This window comes from Notothenia coriiceps, unplaced genomic scaffold (assembly GCF_000735185.1).
Source record: "Notothenia coriiceps isolate Sejong01 unplaced genomic scaffold, NC01 NC01_scaffold00036303, whole genome shotgun sequence".
NCBI classification, from domain to species: Eukaryota; Metazoa; Chordata; class Actinopteri; order Perciformes; family Nototheniidae; genus Notothenia; species Notothenia coriiceps.
This window is the reverse complement of record NW_011369004.1, coordinates 109,325-121,593: the sequence shown is the minus strand read 5'-3', so window position 1 is coordinate 121,593 and position 12,269 is coordinate 109,325. Positions and strand designations below refer to the sequence as shown.

Genomic DNA, 12,269 nt, shown 5'->3' with positions numbered 1-12,269 from the left:
AAAAAAAGAAACAAAACAAAACAGAAAAGCAGTCAGGAGGAAGTTGGTTGAGAGGGGGGGGGGGCTTATGGATATACAGAGTTGAAGAGATGGGTTTTGAGGCGGGCTGGAACAGGGTGAGGGACTCAGACTCACGGAGGTCTTGGGGGAGGGAGTTGATGATGCTCTATCCCCGAAGCTCCGGAGTTTGTCCTTGGGGATGGAAAGCAAACCAGCTGAGGTGGATCTGAGGGACCGGGGTGGTTGGTAGAGGATGAGGTGGTCAGTGAGGTAGTGGGGGGGGCAGATGGTGGAGGGCTTTGTAAGTGAGGACCAGGAGTTTGTAATGGATGCGGTGCGAAACGGGGAGCCAGTGGAGTTCTTTGAGGACCGGGGTGATGTGATGCCATGATTTGGTGCGAGTCCACAGACAAAAATAATTGAATACCATTCAAAAGGCCAATGGTATTCTTCACATCATTTTTATCAAGATCACTCTGTCATCTGCCCCTTGTCCTCCCACAAAATATGACTTGGCTAGTGTACAGAAGGATCTTTCAGACGGTTGAACTGTGGGATTGAGTTTGCCAAATATCCTCACATGATGGTGCAGTGAGCTTATTTTTCTCTTTCCTCCCTTACAGATCAGTCGTATTGAGTACATTCACTCCAAGAACTTCATCCACAGAGATGTGAAGCCCGATAACTTCCTGATGGGTCTGGGCAAAAAGGGCAACTTGGTCTACATCATCGACTTTGGCCTGGCTAAAAAGTATCGCGATGCCAGAACACACCAGCACATCCCCTACCGAGAGAACAAGAACCTGACCGGCACCGCCCGCTACGCCTCAATCAACACACATCTGGGGATTGGTAAATAACACACAAAACACTCAGAATAGGCTTTAAGCACATTGTTGTATTTCTTAGGCAGTGAATTGAAAGTTACAGTGCAGTATTGACCCCTCTCTTGGTCTTTTGCCCCCCTCTACAGAACAGTCGAGGCGTGATGACCTGGAGTCACTGGGCTATGTTCTCATGTATTTTAACCTCGGCTCATTGCCCTGGCAAGGCCTCAAGGCTGCTACCAAGAGACAGAAGTATGAGCGGATCAGTGAGAAGAAAATGTCCACCCCCATTGAGGTTCTTTGCAAGGGATACCCCTGTGAGTATCTACTTGTTTTAGGTTTCCTTCAATATTAATTATCCAAAAAATACACTAAAACACAAATTAATAAGTCGTTGTAATGCTTCAATCCCTGTACTCAACAGGCTTAGATCTGTAATAGGCATTTAACAAAATACTCTTGCTCAGCAAAGATGGGAAACACTGGAAATGTTCATTTAAACAGTATGATTTTACTTGTATACGATAAGCTAAGCGTTCATTCTCAGTAACAGTTAATGCTCATTATAAGGCACTTGTCATACTGACACAACATCTTTTAAAGGCCACCTGCCTGTCAGCAACACAACTATTTGGCAAACATAAAAAGAGGTGGAAACTCGGCAGAGACAACCTGGTTCACATTCATTTTGTGGCTAGCAACGTATTACAAGACAGTGTACAATGCAGGAAGAAGAGAACATATTGTACAAGTGTGGAAGACATTGAGCAATAGATTTGACATTCGTGACTTTCATTCATTTTGTATGAACAACAACATTTTGACAGTGGCCCCTTAAGGACTGGGAATATCATAAATTAAGGATCACCACATATTTAGACTTTATGGCAGGTTCAAAAGAAGGGAGTTACCACCTTTGTTTCGTGTAGCATGTCCATATTGACACAAGTTTAAACATGAATTTTAAGTGCACGATCTACACAGCTTAGAACTTGCTGCTGCACTGCCAGTGCCCAATAAATGTTTTAAACATATTCAATAAAACCATGGAATTAAAAGGGACATGGCATTTAATTGGTTGTGGCTTTTGATACAAGTATTAAGATATTTCAAAATTATTTGGACCAATAATAGTCACTCGGTCATCCCATCAGCTAAGAGGTGTTTTCTTGTTCTCTACCACAGCTGAGTTTGCAACCTACCTGAACTTCTGTCGCTCCCTGCGCTTCGATGACAAGCCGGACTACTCGTACCTCCGGCAGCTCTTCAGGAACCTGTTCCACAGACAGGGCTTCTCCTACGACTATGTGTTTGACTGGAACATGCTCAAGTTTGTGAGTACTAATTATATTCTCAACTGTATAATATAAGCTATAATTAAAACTCAAAGGTTTGTAGATACCTGTCTTGATTTGTTGGGGAGTGTTGACATCTTAGTATTTTATATCTGATTAATAAAAGGGAAAACTAATTTTAGTTTAAAGTAATTTATCTATATGAGAAGAATGCTGACAGGAAATGACATCATGTTATTAATTTGTTTTACCACTCCATGCGCTGTCAGTGACTCACGTGTATTTCTATCATGCCTACTTTTCATTCTAGAGCTCTTACACTTAAAGGCTTCTCGAGAACTGCAACTAGGTCCAAACCCGTCCCATAAAGAAGGAAGTGGTTTTAGTTTGTTTTTTGTTTCACACAGGGAGCCAACCGTGCAGCAGAGGAAGCAGAGAGGGAGCGGCGGGACCGGGAGGACAGGCTGAGGCACGGCAGGACCCCGGGGGCCAGAGCAGTCCCTGCTGCATCAGGGCGGCCCCGAGCAGCCGTAGAGGGAGCCCCAGCCACCCCGCTAACACCCACCTCACACACAGGTCAGTTCCTCATGCAAATACTGGTAAAACCATCAGTGCAGTGTAGTTAGGATTGTAATGTTAAAGTATAGCCTTCAATGGTATGCCATAATGTATCAGCAGTAAAAAGTGTGGATAGTTATAGGTAGGAATGTTGTTTAATGATGGAAGTATCAGAAACTTTAATAAATAGATCAAATAGTGTTTATTATGATCGCCACATGCATTCCCTCCTCATGTTTGATCTCTGGTCTCCAGCGAACACGTCCCCCCGACAAGTGTCCGGGATGGAGCGTGAGAGAAAGGTCAGCATGCGCCTGCACCGCGGAGCTCCTGTCAACGTGTCCTCCTCAGATCTGACAGGACGGCAGGACACCTCCCGCATGTCCACCTCACAGGTAAAACTCACCCCTGAAGATGCACCTGCTCTCTTCTTATTGGCCGAATTCCAATCCAGCCACTTAACTCTGTTAACTTAACTTTTTTCTAGACTAGAAACATGTGTATTTGACCCTAAATACAATGTAATCTATAGGTTGTTTAACCTGTTCAGCACGAGAGGCCCCTAATCCGGGGCCTGCGGGGTGTTTTTTCACAAAACTGTGTCTCAGGGCTTCTTAATATTTAAAAACCTATTAATGTGTCATACCCATTTAACGGGAAGAAACTCAGCTAACTGACGATACGAACCGCTTTTACTGAAACGAAACACAAGTCTCACAAGAAGCGTCTAAATGAGCCCTTAGCGGAAAAATGCTAACGCACTTGGCACAGAACTCAAGGTAAAAATACCCTTATTACTTATCGTAACTGCACATACACAATATCAGATTAAAGCTGAGATTCCACAGATTCTATAGGTATTAGTATCATCACTGAGCGATCAGAACTCGCGACAGGGGAAGCAAACACAGACATCACAACACGTAGCTTTACGGCAACCGTTACTGTCGAGCCCTGGGAGCATTCACCGGAGATCGTCTCACCTTAGCTGTTATTCTGATCAAAAGTCGTGTTCAATGGCATTAAAACGATAAAAACACTGCTGAAGGTTAATCCAATGGTTAAACCAATGTGTCTGTGTCACTTTGAAATGATTACTGATAATCCATCATTCCATTTTTATGTCAAAAACTGAGATTTGATATTAGCTGCTAATGATAGCCACCAGAGTGTATCGCAGCTTCCGGTTCCGGGGCATTCTAGCTGCGCATCACTCATTCACCAATGGGTAATGTTTAGATGGATTTTAGGAACATCCCCTTGATTCTATTGGGTCAAACGGTTAAAAAGAGATGTCAATCATCAAAATCGACCGAGGGGGGCCAGAGATATGGAAAATGCACCCAAATGACCCCTGAAGGTTTTTTTTTTATAAATCTCTCTAAAAAGGTCAAATTTCACTTTGTTTGCATCAATCTTGATACAGGGTACTTATTATATGTTATAGTTTGGATTCCTAAAGCTTTTAGTCTACTAACCCATCATTAAAGGGTAGTTTTCACTATAAGTAATTATTTCTTTTGGACGGACACTATAATTGACATTTTTTTACTATGTTCAATCTGAATTTACTTTAAAATAAAAACATCTATATTGATTCTGACTCTTCTACATCCAAAAGGTGAAATGAAGGCTGAACAAAGAACAAGAAAACAAAAAAAGGAAACCTTCTTATCTTATTTCGCAGAACTAAAAAGAGTTGGGAAATATGTTCCTGCTTCATTTTGAACAATACGCAGTATATGTCAACACAATGCAGCCAGCCACTTTTTCGGTAATGTTAGAACTGCCCCTGGTGTCTGGAAGTGCTGCTGAGCAAACACTTCTTCACCTTTCCCTTCCCACAAATACCCAATTAGGTACTTTCCCAACATAGTTGTATTAGTTCTCTAACAAACAAATTAGTCTGCAACTCCAAGGATGGTAAATGAAACTGTGTATAATTGTTATTTCACTTCATACTTTCACCGAAACCATGTTTTACTAGTGTGAGGCTTTGGTGCAGTCTCAGAGTACATTTGGACCAAAGAGTTTTCTGTCTCTCTTTTTTTGGCCCGCCATTTGACCCGTTAAAAAAAGGCCTTAATCTGTACCCAGGGGGAGCTCTCTGGCTGCAGCAGTCTCTAGGTCAATTATCTTTAAACGAGTGCATAGCAAATCTCATTTTCAGTAATGATAGCATGCACTATGCCAGTGCACAGGGAAGATAAATCCATTATATCCTGTTCTCCCTGATCTGCAGAAGCCCACTTTGAGGATGGAGTAGAGTTCATGACAAGAGCATTGTGTGCTTCCAGGACTGCTGTTCAGCCAATTGTTGCTTCCTAATTGCCAGACACTCGAAACTGCTCATTGTCTTACTACTCCGTAATAGCCCTTAACTTCAGAAGGGGCAATTATGTTCAAGTATCTTTATTGCTCCCCTTTATGTGACCAAGGTTTCAGACTCTGTGGGAGTAATCCCTGGTTGGCAGTCTTCTTTGCCCAGAATAATAAGGGAAGAGAAGGCATATCCACTATTTTGTTGTACTATATTTAGTTGTAAAGTATAGTATGTACCATTATTTTGGAATGAGTCTAACAAAATGAGCAGGGTTGAGTTTAGGTTGAGAATAGTTAAGTTAAGCAACACATTCAAAATATAATCACATTCACCTATAGACAGTACCGTGGATTTATGACCAAAAGCAGACATACTCAGTCTTTAGAAACATTTGTATAATGATGGCTATGCAGGTACTTTGGTCCCTTTTTGGCCTTTTACCTGGAAACAAGGTGCTGCTGGAAAACTTGCATCATCATTTCTCGGAACGGAAGTCATTGTAATGAAACGGAAGTCATTGTAATGAAACGGAACACGTGTGTACCGAAGTGTACCGAACGAATATAACGTTAAACGTAAACAATTGAGAACGTGAACAACTTCTTGGAAGTAATCTCAGGTGCTGCGTCGCAGCATTCAGAGTAATTTGCTCACATTGGGTTCAACGCGTCATAGAGCGAGCAAGTCATTTCATTTTACGAGAGGCATACTATGAGAGCTGGTCAGAGGGATGCGTTCAAATTTAGTCAGTAATTTGAGGAAATGGCGAACGCAGATAAAGATGAGCTCGAAAATCCTCCAGCATCATTGAAGTCTCCGTTTTGGGAACATTTTGTTTTCGCAGTTACGTACAAGGATGACGGACAAAGACAGGTGGACCGAACCAAAGCTGTTTGTCGGCATTGTTCAACTACAATTGGTTATGCGGCTGACAATACATCAAACTTGCAAACTCATTTGAAAAGGCATCACCCGAACTTGATTATCACCGGTACCAAAAGACTGAAGTGCAAACCCAACTACCACTAGCATTTAAGCCTCCACCACTCGCAAAAAGTTTAGACCGAGCCAAAGCTGCAGCTGGCCCTAGGCTCTGGAACACTCTGCCCCTCCATGTGAGGTCGGCCCAGACCCTAGGGGTTTTTAAATCTACGCTTAAAACACACTTCTTCTCCCTGGCCTTTTAGTCAGAGCGGAGCACGACTCCTGACTTTTCCCTGTGTTTTCTATATATCTGTTGTAATTTATTGTCTTTTATTATGAATGCAGTAATGTGTTTTTAAGTGATTGTAGTATTTATTACATGTACAACACTTTGGCCCGACCAAAAATCGCTTTTAAATGTGCTTTATAAATAAACTTTGATTTGATTTGAAAGCTATAACAAACGCCAAATATCCTTATGTTGCCATGTTAGCAAAGCGCTACCTGGCTGTATCTGCTACCTCTGTCCCTAGCGAGAGGGTGTTCTCCACAGCAGGAGACATTGTTAGTGCCAGCAGATCTGCCCTTTCGGCAAGCAATGTGGACAAGTTAATTTTTCTTTAAAAAAACATGAAAATACAATGACAAGCAAGTCATAATGTCAAACTGGCTGCTTAGGTACTAGCACAGTACAGTTCAAATACAGATTATTTCAGTTCATCGAAATGCTGCACATTAATGTTTATTTTATTATATTTTGTATTTATTTAGTGAATTATTCACAGTTTAATAATAATAAAAAAAAACATATGTATGTTTTGTGATCATTTTTTCTGCTGTACCGAAAACGTACCGAACCGAACCGTGACCTAAAAACCTAGGTACGTACCGAACCAAAATGTTTGTGAACCGTTACACCCCTAATAGGTGGCAATAATTCTCATCTACTCCGTTTGGAAGTCGCCACTAAAGAAGAATAATGACACAGAAGCTCCAATTCAGCATGGACCGAGCGGTCTACAAACTGAGACTTTCTGGTCTATGGAGGTTTTCTTGTTTACATCATGTGCGAGGTGTTCAGTAGTGAATGTTAGATTATTTCAGTAGTGTTTGTGCAAGGCCAGATGTTTTCAGTAGTGTGTGTGCGAGGTGAGTTGGAATTTTGGCCTACACGGCCCTTCATAGTTTTCGCGTTAACACATGCGATTCATATGGAAACCTTGGCATGTAAAAAAAGGCAAATCAATCACATTAGGTCTTGCGACATATNGGCAGCCCTGGACTTGGGTGTGCCCCCTTAATGCTGTACAAGATACTCAGTCTATAATAAACTGTCTGACTAGAAAACATATTTAATTTTGTAATCTTTATTTCTTTCCAGTAACTGATAAGTATGAGGTGACGTGCCTTTGTGACGTGCAACAACATTTACATTAACCTTTCTGTTGGTCGCTTGTTAGCAGACCCTTCACACGATGGCAGAGCGAACAGGTACAGGCAGGGCCCATAGTGATAGCCCTATAGTTTAAATCTACAACCCACAAATAAACATATGGCCATGGGTTACTATTTAAAACAAATTGTAAATATATTTAGGAACCTATCAATGTGATATTAAGTGGGGGTGGACCTCAAATCCTCTAGGGGGGTCTGGGGGCATGCTCCCCCGGTAAGATTATTTTTTTTTAATTTTGGAGTTAAATGCATCAATCTGGTGCATTTTGAGGGGAAAATAAAGAGACTAGATCTATGGGAACATCTATATGAAACATAACTGTATACATTTCAATAATCATAAAATCATGGCCATAACCATTAACATACCATTTCCAATATGAAAAAACACTGACACCCTCAAATGGAAATATGTGTTTACATAAAAAGGGTGACCAAACCGTTTGAGACCCACTGAGAACTTAGTTAACTATCTAAACACTCAGAGTCCTTTACCTCACCTGAGCTGAGGTTATCCCGAGCTTGAATGACACACAGTCAAGGGCTTTGATTTATGATCTGTATGACAGTGGCCATGTCGGCAGGCCACATCATGTAGACAGCTAGTCCCCCTGTGTGGGGCAGGCCACTTAACAGGCCAACCCTGCAGTTGGATTTACATTTGAATGGTAATATAAACGTTGGTCTTTTATGGAAGTCTGTATCTTGCTACTTCATAAGATTAGCTTTAGTCTACATGATTTAAACTAGACTGATGTTTAGTCCTTCAAACAGTGCTCAGATCCAGAGCAGCAGAACAGTCCTGATGCTGTTCCACCAGCCACATGTGTCCTGTTCCTCCAGCTGTTATGGCTGGTGCAGGCTGTGGGTTCTGACTTGACATATTGGGCCTTCTCTCTCTCCCTTCCCCCCAACCTCAGAATAGTATTCCCTACGAGCATCACGCCAAGTAGACGCTCGCCACGTCCTTGTGTGACGGCAGCAACACTGGGTGAGTCCTGCACAACACCGGGATGCATGGCTCCAACCTCCAGTTCTACACCTGGCTGCGCTGAGTCTCGCTTTATTCACCACTGTGCTTAGAGAGAGAGACTAGAACAGTCATCAAACTGTAGGGCTGCCCCCCCAATAGTCAACCAAATGTTCGTCAGCTAAAAAAGTCTTAGTCAAGCAAGTTTTGTTGCATCAGCCTGAAAACCCCTCAAACTTCATTTGGGAGTTGTGCCATGATTTAAATGTACTTTTGTTAATAATGTCAAGAAATCCGAAGTATGGGATCATTTCATTCAATTGTACGGATATATGAATAATATACCTGTAACATTCTTTCTTAGCCCTTGAAATGAAGCCATTTTGTGAATCCAAAATAAAAAATATATATATTTAATAATCATCAAAATATGATGAACGTGTGACCACCAATCGATTAACTCCTGGAAGTGACAATTACTGGTTGACTAGGAACATCTTTGGTTAAGGGCAGCCTTATTCAGTTATACAGCCACTTTGCTGACGATGACATCACAGCTGCATTATCATTGAACAGTCAGATACTGACAATAACAAGCAGCGCAGGGGAGTCCTCTGAGAACTGGATTGGAAAATGCATCGCAGTGCATCACAGCCCAACTATGTGACTCCCTTCTTCCCTCCCCATGGGTGACGTAATGCCCCTTTACTCAGCTCTGTGGCTTGTTGCTTGCACAGTTGTTGTGCCTTCCTACAACCCCCCCCCCTGATCTTTCCACCAAGCACCTGCATGATATGAAGCTTCTTATCTGCATGTCAGCGTTCAGCTTTGTCCTGGCTGTGGCTGAGAGCATGTTCTGAAAGGAAAAACGTTTATTTTGCTTCCTTGAAAAAGCCAAGGAACAGATTATGTATACACAGTGTCTCAAAGAGGTTTTGGCCATCACATGTCCTCGAGGTTTGCTGAACATGACTACCAGGATAACATGCAGGCCTTTTCCACTGCAGGAAGTGAACAAACTGTAACTTCAGGTGTAGCAATTATGACAAATTCTGCTTTTATTTCCGTGGTACTTTCCAGATGAGTTCATGAACCTGAATTTGAACACACCTCTAAATATCAGAGGGCAAGTAATGCAACAGTTAGTTTGCAACACCACAATTATCAATGCGCAAAATGTGTTTATAGGAGTAATATGTTTGTATCTTTTTCCTGTGACTGTATTTTTGAGCCTTGTCTTATAGAATGAAGGAGTTGTTTTTGTTCTCTTGTCTTTGCTCATTCCACTTCATTTATATCTTGGGGCTGCAGCTGCTTGAGAGCTCAGCCGCTAATCATTTCACTCCCTAACCCTCCTAGTTTTGGAATTTCATAAATGTTTGCAAATGTTTTGCCTGATGTAAGCTGCACTGTAAGCCCACCCTATTAGTGTTCCTTCCCTGCATCACAGCAGTATATAACATTTGTGTTTCTATATGAAATGCTATAAATGTATTCCTTCCCTGTCCATTTTTCACCTGACAGAACTGATGTTATTTTTGCTTGATATTGTCCGTAGCCAGAAAATGATCTGATATTGTTACAAGCTACCAATCAGCAATCTCTAGTTACTACCAGCTGTTACTCCAGTTTAGAAATGGGGTCGTTTTGAACGTGAGTATTAAATGCTTTAGGTGAATTTTCGACTCTAAAACACATTTAGACTGTTGATGAATGTAGATGCTACCCACATGTTGATTCAGAAGGTGTGACAGTACAGATAAGCATGCATGTAAAGTTATAAGGAGCAGTGTGTAACTTCTGGGGATCTTTTAGAGGAAATGGAATATCAGCGTTATGTTTCCATCAGTGTATCGTCACCTAAAACAATAGTTAGTGGAGGACGAGTCATCCAGAACTGAATAGGGAGCCGTTCCTCTTCAGGGAAACCTCTGTTGCACGGACATGTTCCTACAGTAATCAGAACAGACACACCTATTCAAAATAGGTGTGTCTGAGAGAGGTGGGGGGGGGTTTCAGTTGGAAGCCTCCAGATCCTACACACTGCTCCTCTAATGCCCCTAGGGGTGTGTTAGTTTCTGATCCTCCTGTTTCCTGTGCTGTGTTTCCCCCAGATGATGTCCGGTGTACAGACCGCTGGTCTCCATCTTCTTGCTCCTCGATGAGCCTACCCACAATGCACCCTGGCAGACCAGGCCCTTTCCACTAAGAAGCAATCTTAATATTCTTACTAACTAATATTCCTAACTACAGCTACCATTGGGAGCACCTTCTGACTCACTGCTTTCTGACTGCTCTCAGAACAGCTGTCTCATTCAGACTCTGGTCCTCTCCCAGAACCTTTAACAGTGACCAGACCTCGGGAAGACTCCGTCTGCTTTTTAAGGAGACGTAAACAAACCACCACCACTAGAGTCTGAATGGACAGTGCTGTGTCTGAGGCTAACATGGCAGCTGGACTCACTGATGAGAGTTTAGACTCCTTCCTCTGCAGAAGCATCTGTCATCGAGGACCCCACATTTCCACTGCTACTTCGATACCTGATCAATAAAATCTTTCTTTTGTGCAGTAAAGTGTATAAAAATAAAGCAGCAGCTCTTCATTTTATAAATAAATATAGGTAATTTTTGGGGTGTGATGCTTTTCACTTTTCATTCCCACTGACCACTTTTCCTGATTTAATGATGGCCACCACCACTGATGGGGCTCTCTTCAGTAACTATTTAGCCATTTGTATTAAATAAAAAGAAAGTACTTCTTTGCATGTTTTAGGGGTGAGCCTTCAGCGTCAGGTGTGGACTCGACTGCTAGTTGAACACCTGAACGTACCACTAATCTGCTATGGTATGTTGGGTGATGGAGGTTGTGTGTTTACACGCTAGTTGGCAATATGTTCTGTCTTCACCTCCAGGCTCCGGGTCCAATGAGCCCGCTTCCCCTTCTAGTATTTCCATACTAGGAAGTGCACTTTACGTACGGGGCAAGGACATCATCTAGCATATTTTACCAGGTGTCCATTCACTGTACAGAGAAACATTTTTTCTTATTTGTATAATTTCCAAGCTGTGAATTACTTGTAATAATGTTGTAAAAATGTTTGCTCATCTGTCGATGGGTGTGGCTTGCTCTAGGAACCTGAGTTTGAGATGCCTAGATGTAGTGTCCCATCAGCTGGCCCCTACAGAGAGCGTGCTGTTGGCAGGGAAGATGAATGTGAAATACTTTTTGTGCGCCATGCTTGCTGTCACTGTTCTTGGTATTAGAGGTTCAGTGATCGACCACCAATGTGACAAACTGCAGTATCGGTACTGAAATGCATTCTTTGTGAATCCTCTTAAACACTTTGAGAAAGCATTCTTTGTTGAAAGGAAAGCTGAACTTCTACAGCAGCAGTGGGGTTTTGTTTTCAATCTGGACACTTCTCTGCCATGTCTTTCAGAATGAAATGGTTGTACTTCATTCTTCCTGCTGCTGCTCCTCTAATATTGGATTTTGACCCTTGACCTCTTCGGTCAGCCGCTTTACATCGAGTGAATTATGTAAGCAAACAGATCAGCGAGATTTACTTTCTCATATTTATATTTGCCACTGTCTTTGTGTACTTAAACTGTAAATAAATGAATTACTTGTACATAGTTCCTGCTCATGAATCAGTTCATCTGAGTGTCCTACAAAACAGAACACACATGTCATTTGTCCACAGAAAACATATTTATTTGGGAAAATCAGGCACCACATGCCTAGATTGTGTTTGACATCACTCAGAAAAATAGCAGTGTAAAAGCAGCAGGTGCGTTCCATTTATTCACCAAGCAACAGGGTGCTTGCTCTAAGTGTTTTAACATTAAATGGAATACAGACAGTAATAATAATTATATTTCTATAGCGCTTTTCTTCAACCCAAAGACGCTTAAGG

General features: G+C 41.9%; 1 protein-coding gene across 5 annotated transcripts in view; it reads left to right on the top strand.

Moving 5' to 3' along the window:
* Positions 1-11,989, top strand: part of csnk1db (casein kinase 1, delta b) — a 13,269-nt gene extending 1,280 nt beyond the window's left edge. The window contains exons 3-10 of one of the 5 annotated variants that reach the window (XR_800322.1): positions 624-852; positions 974-1,144; positions 2,013-2,161; positions 2,530-2,698; positions 2,936-3,075; positions 8,308-8,373; positions 9,911-10,005; positions 10,467-11,989. Coding sequence is in view for 3 of the 5 variants with exons in the window: in XM_010792089.1 (XP_010790391.1) it covers positions 624-852; positions 974-1,144; positions 2,013-2,161; positions 2,530-2,698; positions 2,936-3,075; positions 8,308-8,358 (909 nt within the window). In the remaining 2 variants the exon portion in view is untranslated. Of the gene's footprint in view, positions 1-623; positions 853-973; positions 1,145-2,012; positions 2,162-2,529; positions 2,699-2,935; positions 3,076-8,302; positions 8,374-9,910; positions 10,006-10,466 lie in introns of all 5 variants that reach the window. The other 4 variants (XR_800323.1, XM_010792089.1, XM_010792090.1 and 1 more) reach the window with 4 other exon arrangements.
* Positions 11,990-12,269: the final 280 nt, after the last annotated feature.